Below are 18,773 nucleotides of genomic sequence, written 5' to 3' on the forward strand. Positions count from 1 at the left end.
TAAATGGCCGTACTAACGCATTTGGCTCGATAAATATAGAGCACCTCAACTAGGGGTCTTCTTCCTAGTTTCCTGGAAAAGTTAACCAGGGCCGTCGTCGCTCTCAGAGTAATTTTCTAATCTTGACGGCCTGGCATAATGATCCCTTATGGTCGAATAAGATGCTAGGTAGGGGTATGTAGTTGTGGTTTCCACCGTTTTATTATCAATGTACATATCTCTGCACTTCACGCTGCCTTTCTCACATCTCATTATAAAGGTTTTGGTTGGTTTTATTCACATGTGGTGGTAGAACCGGATAAGTATCAGTTTACATAGACATGCTGGCTCTACTTTTCCTACCCAATAATGTCGATACAGGGGATCCTGACATTCTTTGCTAACTAGGGTGTCCTCACCTCTTTGGCTTTCTCAAGCAATCGTCGTGTGTATCCTAGCTCTCTCAATTCACCACTCTATGGCCATTTGAGCTTGAATATACTGCCCCTAATTACAATCTTAAATTGCTTCCACTATCAGGGCCGGAAGTGGTCCCATCATTCTCTTCAAACAATACACTATCACATTGAATCAGCTGTTTCTGAAAGCAGTGTTGACCACTACGGATAGCTGCAGCCTCCATGTTGAGACAGGGGACAAAGATTATGATCAGACACAGTCTGTAGTATAAATATTCCAAGTTAGTTACTAGCCAAGTATTTGGTCCACCCTTTCATGCAGATTATGGAGAGGACAATACAAGGAATACTCCCTCACTCTGGAAATCGGTTAATGACCATGTTTGATCCAATTTGCGAGACCTTTATTATTTTGTTTAGTGGGGTTGAGTGGAGGGGGTAGATGTATCCTATCGAGAGAAACATCTAACAGTGTTAAAATTGCCTCATATTACAGGGGAGGTGAGCCTATTTCGCCAGTGTTGAGGACAGTTTGGTCAGAAAAAAAGGTTGATTTGCACTGGGAGCGTAAATATCCCCTAAAAGGATCATGGCACGGTCTAGTTTGCCCTCTATCAATGCGTATCCCCCAACAATGCATTTCTACTGTTGTCTGTGACTAGAACTGTATTACATAATAGATCTGCTGTATTTGGACCATAACCTCCTGCTCCATTCTGTCACAGCTAACTGGTGTTCTGCATTCTTTCAATGCAGTATTCAATTGATTAATTTCCCCCCTTTTAGATTAGCTACCTCTGACAATCTGTATCCTGTTGATGGAGAAACCACAAAGTACAGGGTACAAAAAACATTGAAACACATCTAAATATGAAGGGGAAAAAACTGAGGATTTCTTTACTGTCATATTAACTGTGGTAGAAAAACTGAGCCGCCAGCCTCTAGAGTGTAGATGCTGTGGGTCCCTTCATCGCACTGGCTAGAGCTTGGGTCACATGTACTACTTACGGTGTATGGTTATTTCAATGTTTTTTTTAATGTACGAGACACTTCTGTTAACATTGGCTACCTGATATTTCCAGCATGATGGCATGGAATATTCAAGCATATGAATATATGAAAGATCTAATGTTAAAGGTCTTTCCTAAATCCGAAGGCCACAAGAATGCACTTTTAATGGTCGGTAAACATACACAGGTCTGGGTACTCAAACACTGGCCTCATTTCTCAAGTGCCAATCTAGTCTCATAATCGCTTGTGAAATCTCTGGGTATGAGTATACTGATCAGGATACTGCGGTCTTGCCTCAGATAAACAAAGTAAAAGTTTAATATCATACCTCATATCAAATAACAAATGTTTTACCCAGAATCCTTAAGACTACTCATGCAAGAGTTAGTGCTGCCTGCGTCCTTTCTAAAATGCCCTACAGCAACAGCCTAAATCTAGGCCTTCCTGATCAAGCGCTGAAACAAAGCAGCAATTAGTTAAAAAGCTAGCAGCAATTACAGCTGTAGAGCGAAGATATTTTTATTAGGTCATGAAAGCAAGACAGTTGCTTAAAGAGTTACCAGTAAAACAATGCATCACATTTAAAACTGCCAGTCTTTTCCACAAGATCTATTACAATTAACACAGCTACTGTATTAAGGACAAATTTATCAAACATAAAACTATCTCCGATCTAACTCAGCACTCAGATTCAGATATCCGAGATTTAAAAGAGCCAAGATGCTCTCTTGAGTCAGAATCAGTGCTTTATAAAGAATATATTTAAGCAAATTAATTTGTACTTGCTGTGATAGTCAGTAAGGCCCAAAACTTAATTTATAGAAATTTAAAATTCCCTTTTAGATTTGAATTAGATAAAACATCATAAGAAAGACATCCTACCTATATGTCGCCTTGTCATTTCAACTGTAGCGTTTCTGTTCACATTGGAAAGCAAACCGAGACAGAATCTCTCAGAGTTTGAAGGATCGGTAAATCCATCTACAGTTAGGGATGGCTGTGAAGCATGGAAAGTTTCCCCTACTCTCTGGTTCAATTCATAATAGGCAATAGAACACCAGAAAGCAGGCTCTGAATAGGTGACAGGCTGCAAATCTGAAATAATAAATACAAGAGAAAATTATAGACGCTACAAATATAATCTACACTAGGTGACAATAGCACTTGTAAAAAATAGAAAGCATCAATAATTAGCAAATATTTTGTTAAAAGATATAGAATTATGGTGAAATGGAAAAATAAGTTACTTATCTTTGGTAATGCTCTTTCTGGTGGATACTCGAACACATGTTCTTCACCTTTTGAATCCTCTCAGATGCCAGACTGGTGGCCAGAATCGCTGGGTCCCTTTCCTCAGCCTAACCCCAAGGTTGAAAACTTGGGTGTTTGGTTTGACGATAAACTCATTCAGGGGCAAATGTTTTGGCATTATTAGAGCTCTCAAATGTTTTATCTATCTTGTATTAACCTCAGCCCAGACAACTGTGATCCAGGCTTAAGTGGTCTCTTGGGTGGATTATTGTAACATCTTATACCTTGGAGCCTCTCAGGCTAGGATCAGGAGACTCCAGCGAGTACAGAATTCAGCGGCTCGCCTACTGCTTAAACTTCCCAAGCATGAGTAGGGCACTTGAGAAACTGTACTAATAGTGCCTTTCATTTAAGGCCTTATGCTACTGTTAAAGGATCCATACGAATACTGGACCGACTTATCTACACTCTTCTCGCTACATGCTCTCCTAGAATGTGCCTCAGAGGCCCTACTTTTGCAAGTGCCCAGAGTCAAGAAAGTTTGCGCTGGTGTTAGATCTTTTTGCTTTCTTGCTTCTAAACTCTGGAATTCACTTCCATTGCTGCTGAGGCAATCCCCGACAGAGCTTTAGTTTCACAAAAACCTTAAGATGTTTTTTATAGTAAGTGGTCGTATAGGGGGCACAGTGACCAAAGGGTAAGTATCACAGTGGCTTCTACACTACACCCCCCCTAACGCCCCTAAATTCAGTATTTAGTGGAGCCCCTGGCACCAGGAAATCAGATCCTGCAAAACTGAAGAAAGAAGACAGATTTGAAGAGTCACATAGCAAGAACAGAAGATCAAGAAACTGGCTTGTGCCAAACCTGCAGATCTGCCTGCCGACTTCCCCAATTGCGCCAAAAGCTGCTGAATCCCCAAAGCCCAGGAGACCTGGAGGTGACCTGTTGGTGCTGCCTTGGACCTTGCCCTGTACTCACCTTTGACCCAAGACACTGGTCCCATAAGTCGCTGACCAGACTGGTAAACTGCATATGATTTTCCTTCCCAGTTTAACATTGCAGATCTTAAAAATAACACTGTCGACTTTATGAACTGAAAAGAATACCTATTTAAAACCATACTTACCTGATCAATTGCTTCTGGTGCCTAAACATATAAAGATACACGTTATGTTTTATAAATTGGTGTGGATCTCCCTATTAAGCTGTGTGTCTCATTTATTGGTCAGTGTGTGTATTTTCAGATTCTTGCACTACTTTGTGATGAGCCTAAGGCTGCTCGACCACACTACCCCATAGAAGAGCAACATGGGATTGCCATTGCAAGCCCCTTACCACTTACAAGGGAACCCCTGGACTCTTTACATAATCTATCTCATTTTGATATATTATATAGAGAGCCAGCTTCCTACAGTCCCACTGCCGCATAAAGAAAGGAGCAGGAGAAACGCATATAACGAAAATGCTACTTACACAGTATGCATCTGTTCTTGGCATGTAGAACTGTATATTCACATGCTTTGCATAGCCAGCCATCTAGTGTTTGGTCCGGATGTTTGCACTTTATTGTTCTTCAAAGAAATATTTTCCAGTCACAAGGTAGGTGACTCCTTTCTGTGATATTGCGCAATGGCATCGACTCCATTGTTAGATTGTTTTCCGGCTGAGGGGGAGAATGGAGTTAGTAAACGTAGAAGAATAGAGATGTCCATGTGTATGCATCTAAGTAAGATATCGGTGCAACAGGTATAGGTACCTGAGAGGGGGATGGGCGCATGTGGATCTACAGCTCTACATTCCAAGAACAGTTGCATATTGGGTAAGTAGCATTTTCCGCTCAAGGCTTGTGAGCTATAGATCACATGCTTTGCATAGACTATATAGCAGTAATCTCCCAAAGCGGTGGCTAACCTGTAGCTGTTGCAGAGTTTTGAAAGAGTGTACGTAGAACTGCCTGGTTCACACTAGCTTGCGGTCTAGCTAAAACATCTACACAATAGTGTTTTGTGGATGTGCGAGGTGTAGACCATGTTACAACTTTGCAGATGTCATCTACAGGAATGTTTCCTAAGAAAGCCATAGAATCCCATAGTCAGAGTGGAGTGCGCTCTAGGAGGGATTGTTAATGTTAGTTTTGCTTTTGCAAAGCATGTCTGAATGCATTTGACTATCTGTGCAATACCTGATTTAGAGATGGGATTGCATTTATGAGGTGGGACAAAAGCTACAAAGACCGGTTTCATCTTACGGAAAGGTCTTGTCCCTTCTATATAATAAAGTAATGCGCTTTTAACGTCGAAGGTGTGTAGAGCACGTTCTGCCACAGAATCTGGTTGATGGAATAACACAGGCACCTCAACAGATTGGTTGATATGGAAGACAGAAATCACCATTGGTAGAAATTTAGGATTAGTCCGAAGAACCACTTTGTTTTGGTGTACTTGTAAGAATGATTCCTCTATTGTTAGTGCCTGAAGCGCACATACTCTCCTCAGTGATGTGATAGCTATGAGGAAAGCAACTTTCCAAGTGAGAAACTGCAGCTCACATTTGCGCAATGGCTCAAAGGGTGGACCCATCAATCTGGTGAGGACAATATTGAGATTCCAAAATGGGGCAGGTGGAAGTCTTGGGTGAATGACTCGAGTCCTTCCATAAATGCCTTAATAACAGGCACTTTGAAGAGAGACAGATGTTGTCTATTTTGAAGTTATGCTGCTATTGCAGCAAGAAGTAAGCGTATGGATGTGTAAGCTAAATTTGAACGCTGTAGATGCAGTAAATAGTAGATGTTCTGAACTGAAGCATCAAACGGGTTGATTTTAATGTTATTACAATAAATAACAAACCGCTTCCACTTTGCTGCATAGCAAGCCCTTGTAGTAGGACGTCTAGCCTCTTTGATAATGTCCATGCAGTCTGGTGGAAGATTAAAGGTAGTCAAACTCTATGACTTTAGATGCCAGATCGCAAGATTGAGATGACCGGGATCTGGATGTCTTATCTCTCCACGGCTCTGTGTGAGGAGATGGGGTGTAAGATGTAGTTTTCGGTGAGGGACTACTGAGAGCACCCACAGGGTTGTGAACCACGGTTGACAGGCCCATGTGGGAGCAACTAGGATTAGTGTTGGGCACACCTGCCTGAGCTTCCGAACCACTATTGGACCGAGTGGGAGAGTCGGAAAAGCGAAGGCAAACATCCCTGACCAATTTATACATAGTGCTTTGCCTCTGGACAATGGGTGTGGATACCTGAAGGCAAAGCTTGGGCATTTTGCGTTTTGGTGTGTAGCAAAAACATCTATGTATGGGAATCCCCCCATCAAAGAATTGGAGAGGAACTTGAGGGTGGAGTTCCCACTCGTGGATCTGTTGTCTCTGTCTGCTGAGCAGATCTGCAATTTGATTGTCTACTCCTGGAAGGTGTTCTGAGATACATTTTGTGACGCATTGCCCACCTCCAGATGGTCTGTGCTAGTTGTGACAGCTGGAGAGGGACCCCCCCCCCTGTTTCTGTATGCACTACATTGCTGTCATGTTGTCTGTGTGTATCAGGACAGCTTTGCTACCAGGAGAACTTGAAAGGCTTTGAGCACTAGAAATATCACTAGAAGCTCTATATGATTCATGTGAAGCTGCTTTTGCAGAAGACTTCACATGCCCTGAATTATGTGAGTTTGGAGATGAGCTCCCCAACCAGTAAGCGATGTGTCAGCTTTTAGCACGGTTTGTGAAATTGGGTCGATGATGGGAAAGGTTTTGTGGATTCCACCACAGCAGAGAGCAAGGACTGCCGTTGTCTACCAGCACTAGATCTGATAACGGACGTGAGAATGATTCCACTAACATGCTAAGCATTCCTGAATGGGACGCATTTGAAGTCTTGCGCAGGGGACTATTAGGATGCAAGACGCCATCATTCCTTGTAACTGCATGAACACTCGAGCTGGCAATGACTGTTGAGGCTTTAACTGGCAAAGTAGAGTTTGAATGTTGCGGATTCAGGCCAGATTGGTATAGGGCAGAGCCTTTTGTGTATCTAGAGTGGCTCCCAAATAGGCTTGCATGTTGGATGGTTGGAGATGGGACTTGGACATATTTACTGTGAATCCAAGATCATGGAGCAGCTGCACTGTTGTGTGAGTATGTTGTAGACAGTATGCTTGCGATCTGGCTTTTATGAGCCAGTTGTCCAACTATGGGAAAACGTAAAATTGTCGTCATCATCGATGAGCTGCGACTACTGCCAAGCATTTAGTGAAAACCCTGGGAGCAGTAGTGACTCCGAATGGGAGTACTTTACATTGGTAATGTTGCACCACTACCACAAACCTGAGGTATTTGCGGGACGTGAAAGTAGCCATCCTTTAAATCCAAAGTGGAAAGAAAGTCGCCTTGCTGAAGAAGCGTGAGTAATTTTTGGAGTGTTACCATAGGAAAAAGATCCAATTGGTTGAATAGATTGAGGTCTCTGAGGTCTAGTATAGGCCTGTGAGAGCCGTCTTTTTTTGGAATGAAGTAGTACAGGGATTATACACCGGCCCCTTGATATTGTAATGGGACTGGTTCTATAGCTCCTTTTTGTAACGGTGAGAGATCTTTTTGTTTGAGAAGGAGGAGATGCTCTTGTGACATTGTGTGCGATCTTGGAGGAATGTTTGGGGGAGTGTCTAAGTTTCAGGCAATAACCATATTGAATAATTTGTACAACCCATTTGTCTAAGGAGATTTTATTCCAGACGGGTAGAAATTGGGAGAAGTAGAAATTGGGAGAGACGGGTAGAAATTGGGAGAGACTGGTAGAAATTGGGAGAGAAGCCCCCCCGACAGGAGTGAAATGTTGAGAGATTCAACAAGACATTGAAAGGTATGATCATGGGACTCCCTGAAAAACTCAAAAGGAGATGGGATGTCCTGTTGCCATGCCTGCTTTTCGCTAATAGGGAAGTGCCACAGAAAGGAGTGGGGTTTTCACCCTTTGAACTTCTGTTTGGTCATCCTGTAATGGGACCACTTTGTTTGGTGAAAGAGGATTGGGAGAGGCCTCTCCATGAACCCAAGCAAGACATTGTGGACTATGTGCTTCGCCTAAGGTCTAGAATGGCTGAGTACATGGACAAGGCATCCAAGAATCTAAAGACCAGCCAGGAGCCGCAGAAGCACTGGTATGACCAAAAAGCTGCCATGGTTGAATTTCAACCTGGACAAGAGGTGTGGGTTTTGGAGCCAGTGGCACCAAGGGCTCTCCAAGACAGATGGAGTGGCCCTGACCCCATCCTGGAGAAAAAGAGTGAGGTCACTTACTTAGTGGACCTAGGCACCAGCAGGACACCCAAAAGGGTTATCCATGTGAACCGCCTTAAACTCTACAATGACAGGGCTGACCTCACCATGCTGATGGTGACTGATGAGGAACAGGAAGCAGAGAGTGAACCTCTCCCTGATCTCCTCTCTTCCAGCCCAAAAGATGGGTCAGTGGATGGAGTGGTCTTTTCAGACACCCTCTCTCCCCAACAGCAGACTGACGGCAGGCAAGTCTTGCAACAGTTTGCTAGCATCTTTTCCTTGACCCTTGGCCTGATCAGCTGGTTTACCCATGATGTGGACACTTGGGACAGTAACCCTGTCAAAAACAAAATACATTGGCAATCGGACCAAGTCAAGAAAAGCATCAAAGCTGAAGTCAGCAAGATGCTGGAGCTAGGTGTGATTGAACGCTCTGAGAGCCCCTGGGCTAGCCCAGTGGTTCTGGTCCCCAAACCTCATCAACAGGGTGGAAAGAGATAAGGTCTATAGAGGGCTCAACCCATTCCAAGGGCAGATGAGTTAACAGACAAGCTAGGGGCAGCCAAATTCCTCAGTACCTTTGACTTAACTGCAGGGTACTGGCAGATTGGCATGGCCCCAGGAGCCAAAGAGAAAACAGGATTCTCCACCCCTGATGGGCACTATCAGTTTTTCTGTAATGCCTTTTGGGATAAAAAAATGCCCCTGTCACCTTCCAGAGGTTGGTGAACCAAGTCATGACTGGATTGGAGTCCTTTAGTGCAGCTTATCTTGATATTGCTGTCTTTAGCTCCACCTGGCAGGATCACCGGATCCATCTTGGGAAGGTTCTACAAGACCTGCAATCTGCAGGACTGACTATCAAGGCATCCAAATGCCAGATAGGGCAGGGCACTGTGGTGTACTAGGGCCACCTTGTTGGAGGAGGCCAGGTCCAGCCCTTACAGCCCAAGATCCAGAGTATCATGGACTAGGCAGCTCCAACCACCCAGACCCAAGTCAGGGCATTCCTTGGCTTGACTGGATACTACAGAAAGTTTGTGAAGGGATATGGGTCCATTGTGACTCCCCTCACAGAACTGACATCCAATAAAATGCCCAAGAAAGTAAACTGGACTGTTAGCTGCCAAAAGGCTTTTGACACCCTGAAAGAAGCAATGTGCTCAGCACCCATTCTAAAAGCACCAGACTACTCCAAGCAATTCATAGTGCAAACTGATGCCTCAGAGCTGGGGAAAAGAGCAGTCCTCTCCCAGATCAATGAGGAAGGCCAAGACCAACCTGTTGCTTTTATAAGAAGGAGGCTACTCCCCGGAGAGCAGCGTTGGAGTGCCATTGAGAGGGAGGCCTTTGCTATGGTTTGGCCCCTGAAGAAAATGAGGCCCTAATTGTTTGGAACTCACTTCCTGGTTCAAACTGACCACAGACCTCTCAGATGGCTAATGCAGATGAAAGGGGGGAATCCAAAGCTATTGAGATGGTCCATCTCCCTACAGGGTATGTACTTTGAAGTGGAACACAAACCAGGTACTGCCCATGCCAATGCAGATGGACTTTTCACGTTCTTCCACTTAGACAATGAAGACTCCCTAGGGCAAGGTTAGTCTCATCACCTTTTGCTTGCGGCAGGGCGGGGGAGGGTTGTGGGAGAAAGTGCCAGCTTTCTTGCATTGGTATGCCCCCACTTTTTTCTGACTGCTGATGTGCTTTGACTGAGTGTGCCCTGGGCTCCTGCCAACCAGTTACCCAGGGCAGGTGTTCCTTCCCTAAAACTGTGTTGAAACAAACCCAATTGGCATCTCTGGCAACCTGTCAGCCCCTAGTAAATGGTACCTTAGGTACCCTGGACATGGTGACCAGAGAAGACCCCTAAGGGCTGCAGCACTTATTGTGCCACCCTTAGGGGCCCTGTACCCTGGCACCCACACACTGCCTTTGCAGGCTGAGTGCCTAAGTACAGAACTAAACAGAGTCGACATGGTACACATCCCTGTGTACCATGCCCACAAACCCACTGCCCTGGCATACATCAGTCACCCTTCTAGCTGGGTGTCCTATGCCAGTGGTGTGGGCACAGATGTATTAGCCCTGTGCACCTACGTTACCCAGGGCCATTCCTGGGCACTGTAAGTGCAGTGATGCCATTGAGAGTATATGGTGCTGGGAGGTCAACTTTACGAATTCCACAACACCATAATGGCAACACTGACGACTGACGAGTTTGGTATCAAACTTCTCAGCACATTAAACTCAAACTGATGCAGAGGGCATCTTAGAGATGCCCCCTGAAACCGAGCTACAATCCACGTCTGGGCTGAGTGGCTGCTGTACCCACCCCAGGACAGGGACCTATTGGTCCCTGTCCTTGCCCTACCTGTAACGCCCCTAAGTTCAGTATTTAGAGGCTCCCTGACCTTCCTTCCTCAGATCCCGATAAGAAAAGAAAGAAGACCAAGAGGAAGAAGACCCGCCGCACAGCTACTAACAACAGGACAACAACAACTGACTTGGCCCCAGCCCTACCGGCCTGTAGATCCTGGAACATGCTCCTGCCTGAATCCCGGCGACTCCTGCAGACAGCAACCTTGGGACACCCAGAGGACCTGCCTGCTTTGACCCTCTTAAAGACTGGCACTGCCATCAGCAGAGGCTCTGCTGCAACAACCCCCCTGGAGGCAACCAGGAAGCTCTGGACCAGCCCACTCTGCACCCGCTGAGCCCGGCCCGTGCCCGAGTGATCCAAGACCACGAGGACGTCCCCCCGGCGACTGGGACCCGAGGTCTAGTGCCCAAAGACCCTCCTCGACGAACCAGACATCACCTGCAGACTCAGAACCAGGCCCCCCCTCCAACCCCAACCAGCTGAGGGTAAGCTTTTTCGACACCCAAAGACACCCCTGCATCCGGCATCCTACAGCCCCCTGTGCCTCCCTTTGGGGTACCTACCTGTGCTCCAAGATCCCAACTTACCTCTCGACGTGCTGGTCGCCCCTGGAGAGTCTCCGCCCCCGAGCCTGCAGTCTTTGTTCTCGTTTAACCTTTGCCATTGGATAACATTGAGCGCCCGTTGCTCAAAAGCACCGTGAACCCAGCCGCCCGAGTACCGCTGGCTGTGCCACCTTTGTCCTATCCTGCTTCCCCCTTTGCCCTTTATTATTATTATTATTATTATTATTATAAAAAAAATGTATAAAGCGCGTAGTCACCCGGAGGTATCCCAGCGCTAAGATCCCTACACCTGCTGGTCAGTGGGCAAAGAGAAGGGGGGGGGGGGGGGGGGGGGGAAGGTCCGAGTTCAGGGAGGGCAAAGTTTTAAGGGAAAAGATGGGTTTTCAGCCGCTTCCTGAATCGTAGGTAGTTTGATTCTATTCTCAGGTCGCGGGGGAGTGCGTTCCAGAGGCGTGCGGTGTGGACCGAAAAGGGTCTTCCACCCGAGCGTGCCTTCTTGAATCTGGGGATGATGATAAGAAACTCCTTATCAGATCGGAGGGATCTTGAAGCTTTATAAGGTCTGATAAATTTTCTTAAAATAGGGGGGCCTTTATTTTGAAGCAGTTTGTGGGTCAGGCAAAGGGCTTTGAACTTCACTCGCTCCCTCACTGGGAGCCAGTGAAGGAGCTTCAAGGCTGGTTTGGCCGAAGCTCTGGCAGGAGTATTAGTGAGGATCCGGGCAGCGACGTTTTGGATCCTTTGTAGCTTGTTCAAAGTTGCCTCAGGGGCGCCCAAGTAGACAGAGTTACTGTAATCTAGCCTAGATAGTATCAGGCCTTGGATTAACAGTTTTTGCGAGGTGGGAGGAAGTAAGGGCAAAATCTTTCTCATTGACTTGAATTAAGGAGCCCAAAGCATGTCCCGGCTACTTTTTTTGCTGGTGTGGAGAACGAAAGATCGGTTTCGAGCCACACACCCAGGCTTTTTACTTCATGTTTCGGGTCTGGGGGGTGGGGGGCCCAGACAGGGTGGCCAGATGTTCTGGGGGAGGGCGAGCCCTTTCTGACCAAGGAGGAGAATGTCAGTCTTTGAGCCATTCAGTTTTAAGGCTGAGCTGTTCATCCAACCTTGTATCTGCGTCAGACAGTTGTATAAGTCCGCAGGTTGTTGGCTTGGGTGGGATAAGGACACAACTAATTGTGTGTCCTCAGCGTAGCTGACGATACTCACTCCGAACGGGATGACAACCTCCTCCAATGGGGACATGTAGATATTGAATAATGTGGGGCTCAGGGAGGAGCCCTGAGGCACGCCACATTGGAGGGGTGTTTCGGAGGAGCGGGTGCTATTCTCCCAGATCTGAAAGGATCGTTGGCCCAGAAAGGACGAAAGCCAGGATAGTGTGGTACCTTCCACACCAACCCTCCTAAGCCGTTTGATAAGGAGCTGGTGGTTGACGGTGTCGATGGCCGCACTAAGGTCGAGGAGGATCACTGCCACTGATCCTCCTGCGTCTAAAAGTGCTCTGGCCTCCTTCACCGCTGCAAGGAGGGCAATGTCAGTGCCCTGCCCTGGGCGGAAACCCGTCTGTGAGCTTTTTAGCCGATTGTTGGTTTCCAGAAATTGTGATAGTTTCTTATTCGCAAGTTTTTCGGCAATCTTGCTAGTCCCGGGGAGAAGGGAGATTGGCCTGTAGTTGGCCAGGTCCACAGGGTCCAAAGAGCGTTTCTTTAATAGCGCCTTGACGACTGCCGCCTTCCAACTGGAGGGAACGACTCCCTGTTGGAATGAAGCGTTGATAAGATGGGTGAGGGGAGGAACGATGATGGGTGCTACTTCCTTGAGGGTACGTAGCGGGGCGGGGTCCCTGGGAGATCCGCTTTTGATGGTATTTAACGTTTTTTTCAACTTCTTCGGTGGTTACTTGTCCCCAAGAAGATAGGCGGGGGGGGGGGGGTTATAGGAGTATCGGGGAACTCGTTTTCCTCGCTCGGATTTGTGGGTGGGATCGAGTCGAGGATTTTCTGGATCTTCTCTTTGAAGAAGCTAGCTAGCTGATGGCATTTTTCCTGATCTGCCTTGGGGTCTGGTGGGTTTCTCGGTCCGGGGTCTGGAACCTTAAGAAGTTCTTTCAAGATAATAAAAGATTCTTTGCTAGAGCAAACATAATTTTCTATTCTTTCCTGAAAGAAAAAACTTTTTGTCTTGCATATGGCGGTTTTGTAAGTTAGTAGAGAGGTGAGGTAGGCGTCCTTCTTTACCTTAGACTTATCCTTCCTCCAGGAACGTTCTGTTCTCTTACATTCCTGTCGCAGAGACTTAAGCTCTGGGGTATACCAAGGAGCGGGGGGGCACTCGTTTGGTATGTTTGAGAGTGGCGGTTTTAGGGAGGAGTTTGTCTAAAGAGGATGTGATCCAAGAGTTGAACTGTTCGTCGGCCGTAACAGGATCGGTGGAAAGGACAGGGATAGAGTCTGAAAGAATGGTGGCCCATTCGGTTGGTATAAGCTTGTGCCACCGTCAGTCGGTAACCTGAATTTTAGCGGTTTGGGGGGGTGCTGTGGGTGAATCCCAAAAGATAGGGATTATTAAGTGATCTGTCCATGGCAGAGGCAGGGGGGGACAGGTGGTAATATCTGCGATATTAGTGAGGACGGGGTCTAGGAGGTGTCCCTTATCGTGGGTGGGTTTGTTATTAACCAGCCGGATGTTGAATGACATAAGGTCCAGAAGAAGGTCGGATGCTGTCCGGTCTGTGGGGTCTGTAAAGTGAAGATTGAGATCGCCCACGATGAGGAAATTAGAAACGGAGGAGGCTAATTGTGATACCATTTCAGTGAGAGCATTAAGGAATTTTCCTGGTGTACCCGGAGGGCGGTAAAGCAGCAGTCCCGAAAGGGAATGTACCGGGGAGGTTTGGATGGCAAAATGGCAGCTTTCGCAATCTTCAATGTTGGCGTTGCTGATTCTACAGATAAGGTGTTCTCTGTAGATTATTGCCAACCCCCCTCCTCTCCCTCTGGGTCTGTGCAAGGCTTGAATAAGATAGCCTGGGGGAAGGGCGATGATGATATCAGAATCTGAGCTGTCAGAAAGCCAGGTTTCTGTAAGAAACATTACGTCCAGACCATGATCCTGTATCATCAGGTTGGTTTCATGTGCATGCTTAGGGAGGGAGCGGCAGTTAAGGAGGCCTATCTGTAGTCCAGCTTTGGCCAGGGTCTGAGTAACTGGGTTGCAGCGTGTGCAGATGGAAAAGGGTTTGCCTTCACCGTGGAAGTAGCGACACTCCTGATTTTTTTCCGGGTGAAGAGCCCGGAGCATGTCGCTTGTGTACACCAGACGATCGTGAAGTGAATCCAGCAGAATCCCTGGGGCCTGGGTCCGCCCGGGCGGGCCCAGACGGGCCCAGACGGGCTTACCTTAGGCGCGCCTTCGGCGCGCTGACGGCGCGCCCGCGGCGCCCGTCCGCTGCACGTACGTGAAATGCACATGTTTAAGAAGGTGAAGGGGGCGTGGCCTCGAACGAGTGGGCGTGGCCACAGGACCGGCTCACTCGCTGCTGGCGGCGATTAGCTGGGCGTTCCCGCTGCAGCGTTAGCTCTGCTGCGTGAGGGTAGGAGAAAGCGATAATCAGCCCACAGTGAATCAATCAGGTAGGAATGGGGGTAGCGGTGACAAATTATTACACACAAGTTATTTTTAAAATCAGCGTACTTTCAAGTTAAAAAGCGCTCCCGGCTGTGCCTCAGGAGTAGTGATCTGACAAGAGCTCGTGATCAGCTCTGTTTAAGAAGGCGAAGGGGGCGTGGCCTCGAGCGAGTGGGCGTGGCCACAGGACCGGCTCACTCGCTGCTGGCGGCGATTAGCTGGGCGTTCCCGCTGCAGCGTTAGCTCTGCTGCGTGAGGGTAGGAGAAAGCGATAATCAGCCCACAGTGAATCAATCAGGTAGGAATGGGGGGTAGCGGTGACAAATTATTACACACAAGTTATTTTTAAAATCAGCGTACTTTCAAGTTAAAAAGCGCTCCCGGCTGTGCCTCAGGAGTTGTGATCTGACCAGAGCTCGTGATCAGCTCTGTTTAAGAAGGCGAAGGGGGCGTGGCCTCGAGCGAGTGGGCGTGGCCACAGGACCGGCTCACTCGCTGCTGGCGGCGATCAGCTGGGCGTTCCCGCTGCAGCGTTAGCTCTGCTGCGTGAGGGTAGGAGAAAGCGATAATCAGCCCACAGTGAATCAATCAGGTAGGAATGGGGGGTAGCGGTGACAAATTATTACACACAAGTTATTTTTAAAATCAGCGTACTTTCAAGTTAAAAAGCGCTCCCGGCTGTGCCTCAGGAGTAGTGATCAAGCAAGTAACCAGGAGCCCAGCTCCCACAGCCGCGTGGCCCGCTAGCCAGCAGCCACAAATCCGAGGCCCCCTGTCCCTCATTGGATAACATTGGGCCTAACTACCTCTGCACCCGGCGCCCCCTGCGCCGCTGAGGGTGAACCAACTGTACTGACCTGACCCTGGGGGACCTCTGAGTCTAAGCTCAGAACCATAACTTCACCAGTCGAGTACTCACCTGGAAACCGGTAACTCACTTCCCTGCTATTGAATAACATTGACTGGTTTGATTCGAAAAATCTTCTAAGTGTCTACTTTTGAAAATTTAAAATATTCATATAAAATCATCCGAATTCCGAAGTACTCACCTGTGATTAGGAGAGAAGCCAGTGCTGTACCTTGTAGCCCAATACTGAACGGCAAAAGTAATCCCTATCGGGTTTACTAGTAATCTGAATTTTCTCCCTAGGAATCCATTGTCTGCTTTTTTATGAAATTTCTTCTGTCTACTTTTGAAAACTTTTGAAAACTTGAAATACTCTTTAAAAATCATACGAACTACTGAAACGAAATTGCTTACCTGTTTTAAGTTGAGACCCCAGTGTTGGACCGAGGAGACCAGTACTGGATTACCAAAGTAATGAGATCGTACTTTACCTGCAACTCGAATTTTCTCCCATTGGATAACATTGCCAGATTTCTGCTGAAAAGTTTCTAAGTGTTAACTTTTAAAATAGCTTTATATTCCAGAAAAATCACTGCAATACCTAAAACGTTTTTACTTAACAGTTTTCAACCTAGACCCCAGGACTAAATCTAGGAGCTAGTCCTGGAGTAATCTGCAAAGTAATCAACTGTGTTTATATAAGAAAATCCATTGAGCTCAATGCTAAATTGTGTGTAAAAGTGTGTTGCCTACTGCAATCCTTGTACCTATTGTGTTTACAAAGTTTATTGCCTTTCTGCAAAGTACTCATCTGAGACCTCTCATATTGAGAACAGTATATTTTGATACCTGTTGGTTCTAGAAATAAAACAACTATATCTTTGATATAAAAACAATTGGCCTGGAGTTCAGTCTTTGAGTGTGTGAAACATTTTGCTGAATGAGTGTGTACAACAAATTCTTTACACGGTCCTCTGGTACTGCCTTACTGCTCGACCAAGCTACCACTTTAGAGAGTAAGGTCACACCTGGCTTTAACCTCTGTTATACCTCTGGGGTTGGTGGACTCTATACACACTGTACCTTATTCTTGTCCAGTTTGTATAGAGCCACTTTCTTTCTCACTTAGACTTAGTGACCTCGGCTTTGGGGATGAGAGCTGTGTGCAGAGTGCCCAGGGTGAGCAACAGGAGCTGGGGTGAGCCGCGGGAGACAAGGCGAGCCACGTTCAGAAGCGTGATTAGACTCACGGCAAAACACCGCCTAGATCATCAATGTGCCAGCTCCCCTGGCCCCGCCCCTGCCTTGCTCTGCATTGCCCCGCAATGCCGCACAGCAATAATTCTATTCTGCAGAGGCAGAACGGTTAATGGCAATACGAGCATAACAAAAACATCAAGCACTTCGAATCACAACAATATTATACAACCTGAACAGACAGCAAGTCCCATCAAGTCTCAGAAAGGCTTAGCACACCTGCGCAGCGGCTCTGACAGTGGGAGTGGCAGAAACGGTCACCTAGTGCCGGGTTGTGAACTTTCATAGGACAGCAGAGAACAGCAGTAACAGCCACAGCCACAGCAGAGGGCAAGCACTGGCAATAGAGCAAGGCAACCATTAGCGGCTGCCACCAAGTGAGGCCCGGCGAGTCCGCGGAAGTGGTCCAACTAGGTTAGACACAGCTAGAGGCTCAACAGTGTACCCTGCCATAAGAGTCCCCAAGGGCAAATAACCGAGACAACTTAACAACCCAGTAAGGAACATGAGATCAGGGAAAGTTCGTAAGGCGGCAACTGACAAAAACAAAAATAAAAAACTAATAGAGCAAGGTCCTCCATCAAGCCAAAAAAGAAAGGCTCCCAGACTGAGAGGCAAGTTTCAGCTCCGACGCCAGAATCAACTTTCCTCAGTCTTTGCAGCAACACTGGGATCTGGAAATTTTTCTTAAAGGACCCAATGGCCGCTATCTACGCACCAACAATAGAGACAGCCGGGCTGCCGAGCCCAATAATTCCTGACATAAGGGTGAACAAGCATTTGCAATGAAATAGGTCTCGCATTAGGAAAGTTTGAGTTTTTTGTCCTTTAAATGACAAATTTGTTATTTATGTGTTTTTTTTTAACTTGTGAAATTAATAGCTTTGTCATTTACAATGCTAATACTTTTATTTTTTGACAATGTGACACCTATAGCATTTTTAATGCAACATGTTTTGTATTTACGTGACTTAGAAGTATTGATTTTACAAATAACGTTTCTTTTTTTTAAAAAATTAATAATTAAATAAAAGTTATTGTAATTTATAATGGCAATAGCTTAAACTTTTGTACGGAGTAGTTTCTGTCCTGTAACTCCAGTTCTGTAGTAGGGGTATCTCTGTTATAGTCATAATCTAGTGAACAGTCCCGCCCATGTGCGTGGACCCCGCCAATCAAAAATAATCTCTTAAGTTGTCAAATCATGCAGAAACTGCAAAGACACTTAAGAGAGAATTTAAAGACAAATAATGCAGCCTATATCCACAGGCTACACTGTCCAGTACTTCAACTAGAAATTCCACCAAACACCACACACAACACACAACACAGCCTGCCCAGTTTCTACCATAGAGAAACTTGCCTCCACCAGTAAAAGACTCTGGAATGATAGAGAGGAAGGCATGGACAGACAAGCCCAATAGGCTGCCATTATGTGGCTTAAATAGGATACTGTGCCTTTAAGAGAACTTTCCAGAACTTTCTCCCAGTATCCCAGAATGCATAGCAGGTCCCTCTTACTTTCGGTTCTTTTTGAAGGCGTAGCACGCCAGACCTGTAGCATTCCTTACATGAAGAATTATCTCCACCGGGGAGGAGGGCGGGCGCTTATGACTATAACAGAGATACCCCTACTACAGAACTGGAGGTACAGACAGAAACTACTCCTTCTGTAGTAGGGGATCTCTGTGTATAGTCATAATCTAGTGAATAGAATGGCAAGCCCATCCCCCACCCCAAGGCGGCGGTGGAGAGTAAAGAAATAACACCACAACTGTGCGAACAAATTCCGCAGCGAAGCCTGTCCAACCTGAGCATCTGCCCTGGCATCAGTGTCCAGACAATGCTTAGCAAAGGTATGAACCGACTTCCAAGTGCAGATTTCAGCAATCGGCACGTTACGGAGCAAGGCTGTCGTGGCAGCTTTGCCACGGTGGAATGAGCCTTAGGCTTACCTCCTACGGTCTGATTAGCTTTTTGGTAACACAATTGTATGCAGGACACAATCCACCTAGAAATGGACTGCTTAGAGGTCGCAAGACCCGTCCTGACTGATCCATAATTGATAAACAACTGGTCAGACCTACGAATATCTTTGGTTTTATCCAGATAAAATTTCAACACCCTCCTAACATC

General features: G+C 46.6%; 1 protein-coding gene across 2 annotated transcripts in view; it reads right to left on the reverse strand.

Moving 5' to 3' along the window:
• Nucleotides 1-18,773, reverse strand: part of SMAD2 (SMAD family member 2) — a 228,915-nt gene that overhangs the window by 41,713 nt on the left and 168,429 nt on the right. For both annotated transcript variants that reach the window (XM_086960358.1, XM_086960359.1), the window contains one exon: nucleotides 2,292-2,504. In XM_086960358.1, the coding sequence (XP_086816484.1) occupies nucleotides 2,292-2,504 (213 nt within the window). The remainder of the gene's footprint in view (nucleotides 1-2,291; nucleotides 2,505-18,773) is intronic.

Source organism: Lissotriton vulgaris, chromosome 3_1, assembly GCF_964263255.1.
Source record: "Lissotriton vulgaris chromosome 3_1, aLisVul1.2, whole genome shotgun sequence".
Lineage (NCBI taxonomy): Eukaryota > Metazoa > Chordata > Amphibia > Caudata > Salamandridae > Lissotriton > Lissotriton vulgaris.